This window comes from Rhinolophus sinicus, chromosome 14, assembly GCF_057876585.1.
Source record: "Rhinolophus sinicus isolate RSI-liver-muscle chromosome 14, RSI-T2T, whole genome shotgun sequence".
Lineage (NCBI taxonomy): Eukaryota > Metazoa > Chordata > Mammalia > Chiroptera > Rhinolophidae > Rhinolophus > Rhinolophus sinicus.
In genome coordinates this window covers 178,120,356-178,138,205 of record NC_142514.1, presented here as the reverse complement: position 1 = coordinate 178,138,205, position 17,850 = coordinate 178,120,356, and the positions used below count along the sequence as shown (strand labels likewise).

General features: G+C 38.6%; 1 protein-coding gene across 1 annotated transcript; it reads left to right on the top strand.

Moving 5' to 3' along the window:
• Positions 1-13,720: 13,720 nt before the first annotated feature.
• On the top strand, positions 13,721-14,262 carry LOC109438809 (olfactory receptor 5B21-like). Its single transcript, XM_019718892.3, is given in 2 exon segments — positions 13,721-14,051; positions 14,054-14,262. Coding segments are annotated over 2 exon segments (537 nt in total). The 5' UTR covers positions 13,721-13,723.
• The last annotated feature ends 3,588 nt before the right edge of the window (positions 14,263-17,850 follow it).

Below are 17,850 nucleotides of genomic sequence, written 5' to 3'. Positions count from 1 at the left end.
CAAGGCAAGGTTGCCCACTTTCTCCACTTCTATTCATCACAGTTCTGGAAGTTCTAGCCACTGCAATCAGACAAGAAGAAGAAATAAAAGACATCCAAATTGGTAAGGAGGAAGTAAAATAGTCATTATATGCAGATGACATGATACTATATAGAGAACCCTAAAGACTCCACCAAAAGAACTATTAGAACTGATAAATGAATTTAGTAAAGTAGCAGGATACAGATTAATATTCAGAAATCAGTTGCATTTGTATATATCAATAATAATATATTGAAAGGAGAAATTCAGAAAATAATCCCATTTACAATTGCTTCAAAGACTATAAAATACCTAGGAATAAATTTAACCAAAGAAGTAAAAGATCTGTGCTCAGAAAATTATAAGGCACTGAAGAGAGAAATTAAAGAGGATACAAATAGATGGGAACACATACCACGCTTATGGACAGGAAGAATTAATATCGTTAAAATGTCCGTACTGCCTAAGGCAATATACAGATTCAATGAAATTCCTATCAAACTACCAAGGACATTTTTCACAGAAATAGAACATATAATCCTAAAATTTATATGGAACCATTAAAGACCCCAGATAGCCTTGGCAATCTTGAGAAATAAGAACAAAGTGGGATGTATCACGATACCTGACATCAAATTATACTACAAGGCTACAGTAATCAAAACAGCATGGTACTGGAATAAAAACAGACACACAGATTAATGGAACAGAATAGAGAGCCCAGAAATAAATCTATGCCTATATGGTCACTTAATCTACAACAATGGAAGCAAGAATTTACAGTGGGGTAAAGATAGTCTATTCAATAAGTGGTGCAGGGAAACCTGGACAGACATATGTAAAAAAAAAAAAAAAAAAAAAAAAAAAAAAAAAAAAATCCTGGACCACCTCCTTACACCATATACAAGAATAAATTCAAAATGGATTGAAAACTTAAATGTAAGACCTGAAACCATAAAACTCCTAGAAGAAAATATAGGAAGAAAGTTTACATACATTACTTGGAGTAAGATTTTTGCTGATATATCCCCTCAGGCGAGGGAAGTAAGAGAAAAAATAAACATGTGGGATTATGTCAAACTAAAAATTTTTTCACAGCAAAGGAAACCGTCAATAAAACAAAAAGGATCCTACTGAATGGTAGAAGATATTTGCCAATGATATAGCTGATAAGGGGTTAATATCTAAAATGTATTTAAAAAAACTCACTCAACTCCAAAAAAAGAAGCAACCCAATTAAAAAATGGGAAGAGTACATGAAGAGACATTTTTCTAAAGAGGACATACAGATGGTAAACAGACATATGAAAAAATGCTCAACCTTACTAATCATCAGAGAAATGCAAATAAAAACCACAATGAGATACCACCTCACCACAGTCAAAATGGTTATCATCAATACATCAACAAACAACAAGTGCCGGTGAAGATGTGGAGAAAAGGGAATCCTTGTGCACTGTTCGTGAGATTGCAGATTGGTGCAGCCACTATGGAAAATAGCATGGAGGTATCTCAAAAAACTGAAAATGGACCTACCTTATGACCCAACAATTCCACTCCTAGGTATCTAGCTGGAGAAATCCAAAACTCTAATTGAAAAAAATTTATGCACCCCTGTGTTTATTGCAGCACTCTACACAATAGCCAAGACATGGAAACAACCGAATGCCCATCGGTAGACGACTGGATTAAGAAACTGTGGTACATTTATACAGTGGAATATTACGCAGCCATAAAAAGCATGAAATCTTACCATTTGCAACAATATGAATGGACCTAGAAAACATTATGCTAAGTGAAATATGTCAGACAGAGAAAGATAGAAACCATATGATCTCACTTATGTGTGGAATCTAAAGAAAAGAATAAATGAATGAACTAATCAGAAACAGCCTCAGAGTTATATAGGAAAAACTGAGGGTTGCTAGATGGGGCAGGGCGTGGGGATAAGGGAGAAGGTGAGGGGATTAGAAAGCACAATCAGTAACAACAGGATTGTCAGGGGGATACGAAAGTCAATTTGGGGAATGTAATCAATAATCTTGTAAGGATTTTGTAGGGTATCTGATGGACACTTGTCTTATTAGGGAGACCACTTCAGGCATAGTGTAGATGCCTGATCACTTCACTGTACACCTGAAGCTGAACAATAATGAATGTCAACTATAATTTTATATATATATATATATATATATATATATATATATATATATATATATATATATATATATATATGGCTACAAGAAGTGGAGTACAGCATTAGGAATAGAGACAGTGGAAATGTAACGGCTGTATGTGATGTCAGAGGGTAGTAGTTTGGGGGAGGGGGGTTGTCACTTTGTGAGGGATATAAATGATAAATATCTAACTAGTACATTGTTTTGTACACCTGAAACTAATAAAAATAATAAGAATAATATCTGATCATTTCCCGGTGTTCGTAACATGAGAGCACAGTGAAACACTGTGTATTTTAAATCTGACGCATCATATATTTAGAGTACACGCTTCTTGTTCTTGTCCAATTTGGTAGTAAAATTGAGTATGTATCAATATCACTAAAGGGAAAAAAAGGAGAGAAGGGTGCTATCACCCTATAAGATGCAAAAATGTGTCGTAAATCATGTGATGTATGCTGCTTTGTCTAATGCTCATCCATAGAAAACTATTAAATCTTACAGTACTGTGTATTGGAGTGAAAAATCATTTTAAAATATCTTGATGTCTTACTTGCCAATAAAAAAAGAAGAAAAATTTTAAATCCTAAGAGAATTGGATTTACATTTACTCTGAAAGTTGGTACTTGAAGAAAATTGAGTTTGCAAGAAGTCGAAGAAGAGAAAGAAGACACTTATGATGGTTCTGAGAAGAGATCTTAACGACATTCTTTAGGGATATGGAGGTTGAGGGTGATGGTTTTCATTATGTCCAATAACACTTGGAAATATGACTTTCTCACTCCAGTGCTCTTGCATTTTCAGACATGAGTTAAATAGTGGAGGCTTAAAAATAAAGTGAGAAGCTTAGAGGGAGAGAGATTTTTCTAAGATAACCTGAAAAATTTGAAAGACAGGAAATCAGGAGGGGAGAAAGTTATAAGACATATATTTAAAAACAACAACAACAAAATTGTGAGTTGGGCAAGGTGAGATTTCCAGAGCTTCAAGCAAAGAAACAAGAAGGATGACATATAACACTGTCTCTGTGAGGAAAAGAAGGCAATGGTGGGGAAGAGGAGGCATGTGTCTGTCACTCAGCTAATTCCTTTACACAAACTGCCTGGGGAAGCTATCACTTACCCTGAAGTATCTCTTAGTTTGGGTTTTCTTAGAAGTGCATCCTGAGACTAAGACTTGTGCGCAATGGTGTATTTATGACGGGAATGCTGGGTATACAGGTAGGAGAGTGGGAAATGAGATAGCAAAGGGAAGAAGGTTAATTCAGTATGTATTAATGAGCAGGTTACTGCTGTAGGAAGTTGGAGCTCAATATCCTTGAGGACCTCTGGGATTTATTGTAGGACACATGGGATGTCAACCAATATCACACACCCCCCACTCCAGCTCTGCTTCCTTTGGCTTGCCCTGTATGCAAGCTGGACGTGTTTCTCTGACCAAAGAAAGCTCTTAGTCTAAGTCACAGGTGCCTGAAAGCATCAGCCTTCACCTGGCAGTGAGTGCCAACAGAGATGGGTGGGGAACTTACAGCATCTGTTGGGGAAACTTATGAAGGGGTAAGCATATAAGAAAAAAGTCCATTGGAAAGCTCTTCAAATCATGAATAATCTCAATACTTTGAATGTGTGGTAACACACTTATTTGCAAAGTTTTAATGTCAACTGCAGGGATCTTGATGCATTTTCCCCAGTGTAGTAATGGTGGAGAGCATTGAGAAGGGGAGTGGACAAGGATTATTACATCCATTTTACCTATGGAAAAAATGATCAATTACATGAATAGGCCAAGATCACTCAATTATAGTGATAACACTAGAACCAGATCAAAGTTTGCTTAGTCCTTGCCTAGGCCAGTTTGTTAAGGCTCTACATTAACAATATAAAGCACATCTCAGAAATATAACCCATGATGTGAATTTTCAAAGTACAAGTGAGTGCACTAGGGCAGGACTCCTGGTGATCCACTGCTACAGTTTATGTTGTTTTTCGGTAGAGTGACAAGAACAGTAGGCCTGGCATCAGACAAACCCAAGTACAAATGTTGATTCTATCACTTACAAACTGTAAACCTTAGTTAAGTCATTTATCTTCTCCAAACTTCAGTCCCATAATATGCGAAACGTGGGTAATTACACCTCTCACTGTGGGTTTCCTGTCAGAATTAACCAAGATAACAAGTGAGAAAGGGCTATGCAAACCACCAACAACCATACATAAAAGGCATTCACAAGCTAGTCCAAGAGATAAGTGAAGCAGTCAACATAACTTCCATCTCAGGCATTTCCATGGAGACCGTGAAATTGTAGCAGGCTTGTTTTGGGATGATTTTAGAAATCTTTTTTAAGGCTCAGGATGAAAGCTGATGGAATTGAAAATGCTGAGAGATTAGGAGAAGAGCTTGAGTTTGAGCTCATAATCTTCCTTTACAGCAACATATTGACAAAGTAATGCTCAAGAGTGAATAATTTCCATGGCACAGAAAATCCATCCAGTTAGCCATTTCCCATAGGTAGAAAACAGCTAACTTCAGTTAAGAAAAAAACTCAGGAACCTTCCAATGTCACGATTTTCACACCAGTCAATGGTCTAACAATAATTCAATGGAAATTCCCAGGAAAATTCTTATCATCGTTACTTGTATTAGTTTGCTATGGCTGCCATAACAAGAACACAAGACTGGGTGGTTTAAACAACAGAAATTTATTTTCTCACAGTTCTGGAGGCTGAAAGTCCAAGATCAAGGTTTTGTAGGTTTGGTATTTGCCTGCAGTCTCTTTCTTTGGCTTACAAATGGTCGTTTTTCTTACTATGTCCTCACTTGGCCTTTTCTCTGTATGCCTCTCTAGTATCTCTTCCTCTTCTGAATAAGGACACCAGTCCTGTTGGGTTAGGGCCCCACCCTATGACCTCATTTAACCTTAATTATCTCTTTAAAGGCCCAATCTTCAAATACAGACACATTTAGGATTAGGGCTTCAACGTATGAATTTTGTGGGGACACGATTCTGTCCAAAACATTATTTAAAAGCATACAGTGGCAAAGATACAATGCCACATCTGATCACCAGCTAGGTGGTGTCACTGTTTACCAATCTCAAACTCCCCAACAGGCAAATTTGGGTCTTTTTTCTTTCTTAATAGTCACTTTATTATATCCATCGGAGATAAAAATCCCAGAGCGATTGTTAGGCACGTAAATACACACCCTACTAGATATTTAATGCAATCAAGCTTGTCCGACTTGAGCATGTTTTGAGGCCAGCAACCTGAGTGTCTATCTTCCTGTCTGTCTAGATGAGGCAGGGCCTGATCTTGTGGGGCTTTCAGTGCCACCAATTCTGTCCTCATTTCCAGCAGCTTCTTTCATTCAGTGAATATAATTCTTTTACTCTGCTCTTTTCTAAATTGACGTCTGATTGGACATCTGTCTAGACTTTGATCACTTCACCCGTTACTTATCATTTTCACTGATGTAATTCAAGTTTTATTTTCTCATTTTCTGCTCTGAGGGATGAAAATTCATTCTTCTCCAAAACAACAATTTCCTTTTTCACATTAGCAATCTGAGACATTATTTGCTGAGGAGTGATCTCTGGCTGTGTCTTGGTGACCATATCTTTGTAGAAGATATTCATGTTGGCTTCTATGATCTTGACCAATGCAGATATGCTTGCTGAGTAGTCAACCCATTTTCTTTAAGTTTTGGGGAATGAGATGGGTAACTTTATCATGTTTGTGGATAAACAGGGTAAGAGCAAGTAAGGGAGGATATAAAGGACAGGAACGAATTGCTATAGCAAGATCTCACAAAAGAACGTAGAGATAGGATCAAGAGTATAGATGGAGGGGGCAGGAAAAGAAGAGGGGAGATTTTGAGACAGGAAGGCAGAAGGAGACTAGATGTATTTAAATGTATGAGAAGCTAGGGTGAAGTTAACATTGGACGGCCCCAATCTTAGTAAAGGAGAGGAAAATGTCACCCACATGGAGTGCAGATACCTGAGTGTGAGGCTGAGGACTCAACAGAAGCTCAGAAAATTCTGGAAAAATTGATAGAAATAAATCAGGAGTCTTAGAGCCACAGGTTTCATTGTGCCGCTAATCATCTATGTGGCTTTAAGCAGCTCACTCCACCTCTATGAATTTCAGTTTATTCCTTCATCAAAATAGATATTTACACAACACACTTATACAGTGCTCAGTATTATATGTACTTTTTTACATCTATTAATTAATTCTCACAACATCCCCACAACAAGACAGACAGGAATGGAGAGGTTAAGTGACTTGTAATGAGCCTTCCAGGCACTCGGGGTAGAACTGGGACCTGAATCCATGCGTCTGGCCCTAGGAACTGTACTTGTCACCTCTGGGCTGCGTTGTCTTGTGCACCTTAACACCTAGTGATCTCTTAGGTCTTAAAAGGTGCTGACATCCAATGTGTCCATGAACTTAACATTTTTAGGCTAGTAGCTTCTTGATTTTTCTTCTAAGTCCAAAGCATTTTTCCTCTGTGACCTTACTGTGACCTCTTCTTCAGTGCTTCAGAAGAACAGTTCTCCTGTTCCCAGCCAGCACCACTGGAAATGGCTCATCACATGAAAGGCTTAAAATGGCCACAAGGTGGAAGCATTAACTCATAGATGGATGGACAGAAACAGATCTGGCCTTGAACTAACCCAAAAGTCAAAACTGGCCCCTTGCTTTGTTTTTCTAAAACCCCAATGTATACATATTTGAAGGTAACGTTACTATTTGATTTTGTAAGAAGACCAACAGTGAAGGAGCCAGAGAAGTCAAAGCAGAAGTATTCTCCCAGGAATGAAGAGCCTCTGGGAGGAAAATGAAAGAAGAGAAATTCAGTGTCACGAGGAGCTGATGAGGCTTGAAAAGATTAATGACTGATCTAAGTTATCCATTCAATAAGCAGCAGATTCACTCGCCAAAATCCAGGACCATTCCTCGTTACCATACTAATAGTCTTTATTTTAGGCTGCGTAATTTTTTAGAATATTAACCACAGTTAAAGGAGATACTAAATTATTTTTAGAGCTAGATGTTTTTGCTGTATTGTCTCAGTTGTTAGGGGGTTGAAACTACAGGTAAAGGTTTATCCTTCTCTTGCTTCTCCTTTTCTTGATCGTCTTCTCTATTCTTCTTTTTCTTTTTTATTCTCGCTCCTTCTTCCGCTCTCTGTTTTTCCTTGGTTGTTGTATTGATCAAGAGCAATAGTGAGGATGAAATGTAGTCTTTGGGGTCAGGACATTTGATGTTACAAAATTCCAAGAGTGGTGCAAAAACATCCTCGGCTGCATACAAGTACTACCTAGCTTGCTCCTTCTTATTTCTTCTTTTATCCAAAAAATTAATTCATTATAACAGGAAATTCTTTCATGAATATTGTTTCATGAAAGAAAAAAAATAGGTAAATAAAAGCTTTACTTTTGTAGCTGACTTTACTGGAACACACATTTGTGAGTCCCCATGGGAAACAGGACACTTTTCTGGATTCTGACAGTGTCCCTGCTCGTCTATATTGATTGGCTACAGTAGGAGCAGTAGAGCACAGTGTGAAGGTGCATAGACTTTGAATCAGACAGACTTGAGCATCTCCTTGCTTTTGGGGGGATGCTCCAGCTTTGTCTGGTATATTTCCAGCTCTAGTCCTCGAGGCAGGCATTTTTCCAATCCAAGGAGCCCTGGTTCCTTTTATAGAAAAAATATTATTAGAAACCAAGATCTGGGTCCTAGGTGAACACTAAAGTTTTCACATCTATAAAATTGGAAAGATAATACATTCCTTGTAGAGTTGTGTGAACATTAAGCAAACTAACAGATACATAGAACTTAATAAGGTTTCCAAACATAGAAGGCATCCAATATGTGATAATTCAGTAGGGGCTGACATAGAATCTTTTGCTTTCTATAAGCTCCATATTAAAACTCATTTGAAACCAAGCTGATGGGGATAAAATGTTCTGAAAGGATTTTGATCCACAAAGCTCCTTGGAACTTGGGGTCCTTTAGTTAGATCTTGGTCTAGGCAAAAGGGAGATTCTAATGTTTATCATCTATATTTTGCATTTAACATTTTCTCCCCATTTGGTTTTAGAGAAAGAACCAAACCCTAATACTCACAGGAAGTCTTTTTGTGCTGAGTGGGGATGGTTGGACCCTCCAGCTCCTTTGAAGGCATTTTTGATGGAACTTGATCCTCAATAATTTTAGCTTGTGCTTGAAGAATGGGGGCTCCCCCTGGGACTTTGAGTCTCTTCCATAGAATCACAATAACATTTCAGTCCCTCAGGAAAATAGTGTTTTGAAAGTAGTGCTTGTCTGATTGTCACTGAGCCTTGAGTTGCACTGGGGTTGAGACCTTAGGGATCTTCCCTCCAGAGGCTCCCAAATCCACATAGATGCCAGTTTCCAGTGGACCCTGGTCCTCTCACACAGTTTGGTACCACTCACTCAAGCTCTGAAACCAACTGCAACCACAGCCGAAGTGCCTTCACATTTTTACCACTCAGTCTCAGGAAATCTTTTACTATTTGAAATCTGACCTCCTCAGAGACTAGACACCTTCTTTTCTTTTTCAGACTTCAAAAAGTTCGGTAGTGGAAAGCAGCTCTAAATTGAGATGTCATAATCCCCAAGAAACCAGATGTTTTTCCCTGACCTTTTTTAAAGCAGTACTCTTCACACTGTGGGTAGAAATAATAGGTTTGTCTAGGAGAAAGGGACTCAGAAGTAGGTATAAAAATGATTCAGTTTCATTTTCCCGACTGCCACATTTCACAAAAAATTGAGACAGAGTGAGGCTCCCATAGGTCATAATTTTGGGTCACAATTTCTTAAACAGAAACTGACATAGTCATTGCTAGATAGAACGTTGCTACCAACTGATGTTAACAAAAATCCAAGAACCAAGTTGATACGATCAACCAACAGTTTAATAATAAAATAAATAAATTCGTTTGTAGTGAACACCCACCATAGACCACACAGTGACTGGATTTTTCTTGTATTTTGTCATACTTAATCTTCTTTTAATAGAGGGATATTGACCTCCTTACAGCCCACATCTAGCAAGCATTAAAACCATTATTTTAACTCAACTGCTGGACTTCTAGTTCATTCATTGATTTAGCAAATATTTAAAAGTCTACTATGTGCCAGGCACATACTAGGCCACGAATAATGATTCACAAAACAGTGACAGACCTTGTCTCTTTCTACTTGGAATTTAGTCCAATAGTTTTACATTGAGAGTCTCCTTTGTAACTCCCCAAATGGGATGTGATGGCTGATGGTGATTCCTCAAGCCCCTTTAGAAACAATTTTGATAAAACTTTTAGTTCCAGACTATCTATCTTGGTGGTTTAGACTTCTACAATGCCTTAAGTTTTAATGATTTTCAGTTTTCAACACACTTTCTCATTTGTTGTTTATTAAATAAAGCGGTTTAACCTGTACTATCTTTAAATGTATTTTAAATGTCTTTTTCAAGTCTCCTTCTGGCATTTATTTTTAACCTGTACAGAAAAGCTTGGCCTTTGCTGGATTTGGGTGGGAGGAAATATACCAGCAGCAGCAATGGGATTTGAGTTGGGCCTTGCAACCCTTCGGGGATGGTGCTAAGTAAAAGAAACCATTCCTCTCTCTGCATGATTCCAGATTTCTCTTTGCTGCTCTGGATCCAGACACATTTATTAACAGTGGCTGCAATGCATAATGGAAAGGGTTTTCCATCCAGGGAACAAAATGCCTTGAATATTAATTGCTAATGTATGAAGATGGCAGTGTGGGGCAGTTCAATGTAGGGCGTGTGTGATAACTGTTAGAAATCAGACCTATAGATTAGGTGAATACAATCGAGGGGCCAATATTAACCAAGGAAATTGATTGAATAAATGTTTAAGAATAGAATTCAGAATCCATGCCAAGTCAGCTGCCTTTCATTCTTGGAGTTTTTCCAGGTCGGTTATCCTACCTTGTGTTGGGGAAGAGGTTGGTTTATGAGAGGAGGATGAATATGATTTTAGGTGAAGGATCTCAGTACTTAGACTCCCCCACCAACGAGCAGCAATATTTGGCTGGCACGCTGGACCTTGAACTAGCCACTTTATCTCAGATAAATATAAAATATATGTGTATGCTGTAAAATACGTCATCTAAAATATGTAACATATGAAATTGTTGTGATTAGATGACAAAATGAACACAGAGTTTTATAAACTGTAGAACAGTGGTTCTCAACCAGAGACAAACCACCACCCCACGGGACATTTGGTAGTTTCTATAAACATTGTTGGTTGTCACAACTGGGGAAGGAGGTATGTTACTGGCATCTAGTGGGTAGAGGCCAGGGATATGCTACACATCCTACGAAGCACAGGACAGCCTCTGCCAGCCCCCCGGCCCCACCTCCAACCAAAGGTTGAGAAATTCTATTCTGAGGTATTGTACAGATATTGCAACTAAGTAATAGTGTAACCTTAAGGGGCACTACATACCTCAGTTTCCTGATATGTAAGATCAGGAAACTGCTTGTCACAGATTATAGGATATTATGTCTGCTAAATTAGAGACTACACACACATGCCAACAGTCAAAAGGAAAAAAAAAATCGAATGGACTGGATAAGTATAATGGAAAGTGTTGCTGGTTGAAAAGTTAACTGATATATTACTGGATGGAAATACATCAATAAGCAAAAAGCGGATGAAAAATATAAAATTCTAGGAAGTTATCCCAAGGAAAAAGAGGTGTGAGAAGACATGGACAAGCAAGGGTATTTATTCACTGGAGCATTGTTCATAAAGGTGAAAAATTGAAAAGGAAGGAGTGTAATATCATCATGGTTCCTGTTCAGTAGTGTTTCACAAGCTGGCTGAGCCAGTTCTTACAATCCCAGCCACAACACTTGTGTGTGTAACTGTCATCCAAGCAGGACAGGCTGGGCAGCCCCATTCTTTTTGTGGCATAAGAAAGTTTCCTTGCAAACCTGATCAATGCAGTTGCTTGCCAAAGTAAACCAAAGTCGAGTGGAGCTGAAACATTTGTCTCTTTCTAGTCCCTTGTTTCTGCCATTCTTTTCTTCTCCACACATTTTCTCTCTTCCCTTGTCTCAGCCTGTTTCCATCCACCCTACTACCAGGGACAGGAAAAGCTTGTAAACCACCTCAGGCTGAGGAAAAACAGTAGGAGAGAGACTTGTGCCCTAGAATTAGGACACAAGTCTCTCTCCAGGCCTGTCCATCCCCAATCTCACTTTACGTCTGAATATTTTTCATACCACAAGTCTCAGCTAATATTTTGGCAGAAAACATGGATCCAGCTGGACAAGAGAACAAGAAACTGTTTGTTGTAGAATTAGCATGAAAACAATGTTTAAACACTTAGATGTTTGATGCAATTCACCAAATACTTGTTTACATGTGCAAGAGGCCACAGTGGACTGGGTGGCCAGAGGGGATAAAGACTGTCTCTGTCCCAAGGGGCTCAGCACGAGGTGAGGAGCCCGGTGATTGCCCGCTATTTTTGTGACAAGCAACCAAGACTCAAGTGCTTTGAAAAATCAGAGAAGGGAGGACTTCATTGTAACGAGCATCAATAACAAAGACTTCTGACAGGAGATAGAGCTCTACGATCTCCCTGTAACCATATGAATATAAATTTCAATTAAATCACTGTTGAAGGATAAACTCATAAAGACACTGAAAGTTACAGTTAAGAGCCCTGGATTTAACATCAGACAGACCAAGGTTTTAATTCTACTTCCAGTGGAATTAAAGGTTTTAACACTTACCAGTTATGTGACTTTGGGAAATAGTTATTTTATTATTATTATTATTATTATTATTATTATTATTATTATTTTATAATGCTAGCTCTCCAGTCCCCATCTAAAACCTACTAGATTTTAGGATGAGATAGTAGCTAGAAAAAGGAGACTAAGTGTAACATATATTTTCAACTGAAAATAATCCAAGTAAGAAAGCAAAATGCTCTGTTTGCGTGTTTTATATTATGGAGTATTATTTATAAAGGTGACAAATCTGAAACAAGGGAGTACTTGTGTAAAATGAAGAAAATAATAGAATCCACCCGAAAGAGTCAGTGTGAGAATTAAATGAGTTAACCACAAGTAAGGCCCTTGGAACAGTGTCTAGGATGTAGTGAGCTGTTATTATGATTAATGCCATGTAATTACATGTGCATAGAGAATGTCAGGAAATTGCCACGAGGCTATATTCGTGGGAGTGAAATACACAGGCAAGAAATGAGGGATTTATCCTTTTTCACTTATACTGTTTTCTTTTATTTTTAAAAATTGAATAAATAAAATCTTGGAAACAATGCTACCAGACACATCACAATTTGTTTTATACGATGCAAATAGGTAGAATAATCCAAGCTGTGAGTGTGTGGACTTTGGATTCCAAAACACAAAGGTGTGAACTCTGATTCTGACCTCGACTAATTAGGTTATTTTGGTCCATATTAAGCTCCCCAAGCCTTAACTTTCTCATCTATCAAATGGGCAGAATAGCACTAATCTCACAGGATTAAACGCTATTATATAATGGAAGGGTCTAGCGTGTGCCTTACACATAGTAGTACACTCTTAATATACAGAGGATGCCAATAAAATGTATACACATTTTAAGAAAGGAAAACTGTATTAAAATTGTAATACTCAATATATACTGATAACAAAAGATAAGTATAAGTCACGTTTGACGTCTGCAATTACAAGAGGTGGTCAGAGTAGTTACCATCAGCATCCAGACACTTTTGATTATGGCGAACTACTGCTTGAGCAACATTAACCAAAGTGTCCATTTGTATACATTTTTGGCACCCCTGGTGTATTAGTTGTCTGTATGTATATTGTCAGGCCCAGCACAGGCTGCCCCAAGTTATCCCACAATAGCAAATTGATGATTTCAAATTAAAATGACTTAAGAAGTAGCAGGAGCAGGAGGGACTCTCTGACTCCTCTGTCTCTCTAAATGCAGGAAATAAATCTCCATGTGACAGGTGCCCTCCCTTCCCTTAAGGGCTCAGAGACAACCTGATCACAGAGTTAAAAAATCTAGAGTCGAAAAAGCGTGTATAAACAAACCTTGTAGCCTTGACTAATTTATTGCCTAACCCCAAACCTTGCTTGGATTCCTTTCTAATGAGCACTAACTTTCTTTGTCCTGTCAACTTCTCACAAATTCCATGTCTCTTTGTCTGAGAAGTATGAAAAGGTGCCTAGTTTGATCATTTCTTTGCGCCTCATTTTATGACCTGAGCATCATATTCTCCCATGCGCACGTATTAAATGGGTGTTTCTCCTGTTAATCTAATTGTGTGCATTTTTATTGTTGTATTATTAATCCAGCTGCAAAAAACAAGGATAAAGGGGGAAATTCTCCTCTTCCCCAACACTGCCATCCCATCATTCCTCTTATACTTTCATCGGCTTTGCTTTGGCTTCTCTTCTTTAATCACCAGGCTAAATTGAAGTTGACTCCAATGGAGAATAGCACAGAAGCGACAGAGTTCATCCTCTTGGGATTAACTGATGACCCCAATCTTCAGCTTCCCCTCCTCCTGCTGCTTTTGTTCATCTACCTCATCACTCTGGCTGGAAATGGGGGAATGTTGGCAATCATCCACTCAGATTCCCGTCTTCACAGTCTGATGTACTTCTTCCTCAGCAACCTCTCCTTTGTAGATCTGGGTGATTCATCAGCCGTAGCTCCTAAGATGGTGGCTGCATTGCAGTCAGGGAACAAAGTCATCTCCTACAATGGATGTGCTGCCCAGTTCTTCTTTGTGGGTTTTGCCACAGTTGAGTTCTACCTCTGGCCTTCATGGTCTCTGACCACCATGCAGCTGTCTGTAGACCTCTGCATTACACCATCACCATGACAGCAACTGTGTGTGCCCTGCTGGCTATTGGCTCCTATGTCTGTTGCTTCCTCAATGCTTCCATCCACACAACAGACACCTTTAGATTCTCCTTCTGTGGTTCTAATGCGATTAACAGTTCCAGTAGATACACTGTTTGAACTTTAACCTGAATAAACGTACCTTTCTTCAGAGAGACTGCACTCTGTTCTATGTTTTTGGCCTTTGTCTTACATAATTACCAAAACTTGCAGAAAGTTTGGAGAAAGAAGAATTTTCACCCCCCAAGGGCTATGAAAGAGGATATTTGTCTTTTGAATTAAATGCTTACATTTCTCACCTTATGTTTGGTGAATCTATTGTGAATAGACATTAGCTTTCTATGCCCTTTTTGCTTCTATTTTTCAATAATTCAACTCACTTCTGGAGCCCTGTTGCTTTCTGATGTTCTGTAATTAGGTGCTGCAAAAATAAAAAAGCCTGCGGAAATTCACTTACGATAAGAACAGAACAATGACACACGGCAGAAGTCCACCTTCAGTCTTGTTTCACGTGCTCGATGGTGTGAGTGAATGTGTGTGTGGGGGGAGTGGTGATTAATTATATTTCTCACATATCTACTGCTTGATGGCGTTTATAGTTACAATTAGTCTAAATCATCACATATTTCATGATTTCAAGATCACACACAAAAATGACTATTTATTTTAAATGTGAAAACCAGAAATCTTAGTGGGATAAATCAAGGAAATTAGTTTTGGGATTATCACATGCCATTCTGCACAGGTAACCTCTGCCTGGGAAGGGGGGATCATGAGTCTTGTGGAAAGAGGAAGAGAGAGGAAATTTTGGAACATGAGGCTGACCTATATGAAAAGCTTTCTCTGGCACATGGCTGCCATCTCCTAAAGAGATGAGGAGCTTCTTCTGGATCTTAGACCTTGAAAACCTAGACCTGCCTCATCCATCCTCCTGCCTCCCTCCTCCCTTTAGCAGTGGGACCTACCCAACAACACACATGTAAGAACAGTCTTTAAAGGGCAGGATCCACATCACGTAAGAATCCTTCTCAGCGACTTACAGAAGTTACAGAGCTCAACGGTACCTACATTCAGAGATTTGAGAACCAGCATTGAGCACATTCCAGTCTTACCTCTTTCTTTTCCTACTTGGTTGATATAATCGACTTCTTTTTCTTTCTCCTCCTCTTCTGCTTCCTCGTTTTCTTTCTCCTCCTCCTCCTCCTCCTCCTCCTCCTCCTCCTCCTCCCCTTTCTCTTCATTTTCTCCTCAACTTCCTTCTATCTTCAGCCCAAGCAAGAACTTCCCTCACCACTAAGCTATTAAGTCCCTATAAAAAATTAAAGTCTGCAGTTTGTATATCGTAATTGTGACAGTACATAGTAAGGTGTATTTCTGGGTGTGTTTATTTCTGCCTCTTTCAGTTTAGGCAAAAAATGGATGTGGATCTACTAAGAGATGAAGGCCTAATGTCTACTATTTCTATTTTCTGTGGAAGTTATCTCAAACTTGTGTTATAATTGACTGCAAATGGGTATAAAGGAGTACTAGCTCTGGTATCGAGTTGAATGAAAATCCTTACTCTTCTTGTCAGTTGTGTGACCTCAAGAAAGTCATTTAATTTCTTTGAACCCAACATACATAATAAACTGTTAAGACAACATGAAACAAAGTCTGTGAACATGCCCATCATAATGAATGCATATTTGATATAGCTGAGATTTCTGTAATATCTGTTCTTATACTTCCCACTTTCGACCCCTCAGCTCCCTCCTCTTTCCACCCCATCCAAGTCCAAGCCTTTATTTCCACCCATTGTTTGACTTCCATTCCTTCAACCTCCAAGTTCTACAGCAGACACATTTCAAGCTGACATTACACAAGTATTCACTTACAGAAGCTACTCAGAAGGAGGCGTCTTGTCGCCAGCAAGACATCAATTTACAGAATACACGTTACTGTGGGGAGCTTTTTCACTTCCACATAGGAAATCTGTCAAATAGAGACTAACTGCCCATTTGGCTATCAACAACACGCTCTCCCTGCAGGAATGGTCTAATGAATGAAAGACACTGTAAGGTCTGTAGATCAAAATAGTACAATAAAAGCACAGGACGACCTCCTTCCTGAAATGTCCAAGAACAGAACGTGAAAACACATAAATCAGGACAATTATTTATATCAGGATAGATAATCCTTTTGAAAAAGGATTCATGATTGAATTATTCTAAGTGGGAGGCTCCCTTTGTGCATTACGTGATTTACTTAGCTTTATGTATAGGAACAGGAAAATTAAAATGTTAATTCTTGACAATTGAAGCTGGCATTACAGTGTCAGAACTCTTAAGCCCTCAAAGAGATTTCAAAAATAATCTAAATTAACCCTCTCATTTTACAATAGAAAACACTGATTCCCACTTAACTTGCTTAAACACAGAGAACCAAATCTTATTTGACTCTTACTCATGCTTTAAATTCTAGAAAGTTTTTGATGTGTCAAAAGACATTTGTACTTTCATTTGTTCACCACGAGATATACTATTTTGCTTTACTTTTGCAGTTCAGGAAACCAAAGCTTTGAGAAGTTCACTTGCCTGTACTGTTAACAAGAGGAGCCAAGATCGAACGTAAGTCTTGCTTTCCTTGCCCAAGTCTCTGAGAAAAGAAAAGTAGCCTTATGTTTTAGTAAACTTCAATAGAAGACTTATTTGATGTATAAATCATTTACAGACACTCTTTTATGATAAGTTCCTGCTACGTGGAAAGGTGCTCTGGAGAATACAAACATAAGACTGTAAGACGTAATTCTTACTTCAACAAAGCAAATCCTCCTGCATGTATGATGACTGATGAAATGCACTTGGAGATTAATGACTCAGTGTTCAATAACTTTGTCGGCAGGAATTTTTCCTATACTCTGTGGAACATGAATGGGCTAGGGCTCATTTGTTTTTAGTCTTGGTAGTTGGCATTGGCTCTTTAAATGGGGCACACCCAGTGATGGGATTCTGGTCAGGCCATTCCAGACAGGAGATGGTCTCTTTGCTTCTGACTTCCTCCTCTCTCTGATAATGCCCTTGGTTCCTGTCCTGTGCCCAGTTTCCCTTTGATTCTGTGAACCTCTTGATATCCTTTCAATTACCTCCTGTTTCTTTTTTCCTTTATGTTAGCCTGAGTTCGTTTTTGGAATAAAACATAACTGGTATATCTAGCACGTGACTGTATAGTAAATAAGAGACAAGTTCCTATCCTCCAGAAATTGAAAAATACAGTAGAAATGTAAATGCTAAAACAATAGGATTAAAAAACTCTCAGTAATATAAGAGATGTCTATACACATTTCAGCTAGCAAATCAGTAGGAAAATGAAAAATATAGAGTAAGCATAACCACAAAATTTATCTTCTACCAGAAGGAGTGAAGTAATTACAAGTCATCTATTTTTTAATCATTTTTTTCTTGCTAACAGTACTGATAAAGATCTAGAATTATTGGTAAAGAGATATGAAAGAAATCTTAGGGCTATTTTAGTTCCGCTGTTGCTTGTTACAGACAAGGAAGCTGAGGCCTGGGGAAGGGAAGTGGCTTCGGAGAGTCTCGTGTCCAGGAAGTGGCTGAGCCCTATTTCGTGCCGTTTCCCACCCTTGCACCCACTGCACACACCACAGCCGCCCTGGCTGGTGGCCACAGCCCACTTCATGCTTGCTTCTCCCTGGATGTTTCTGACAGA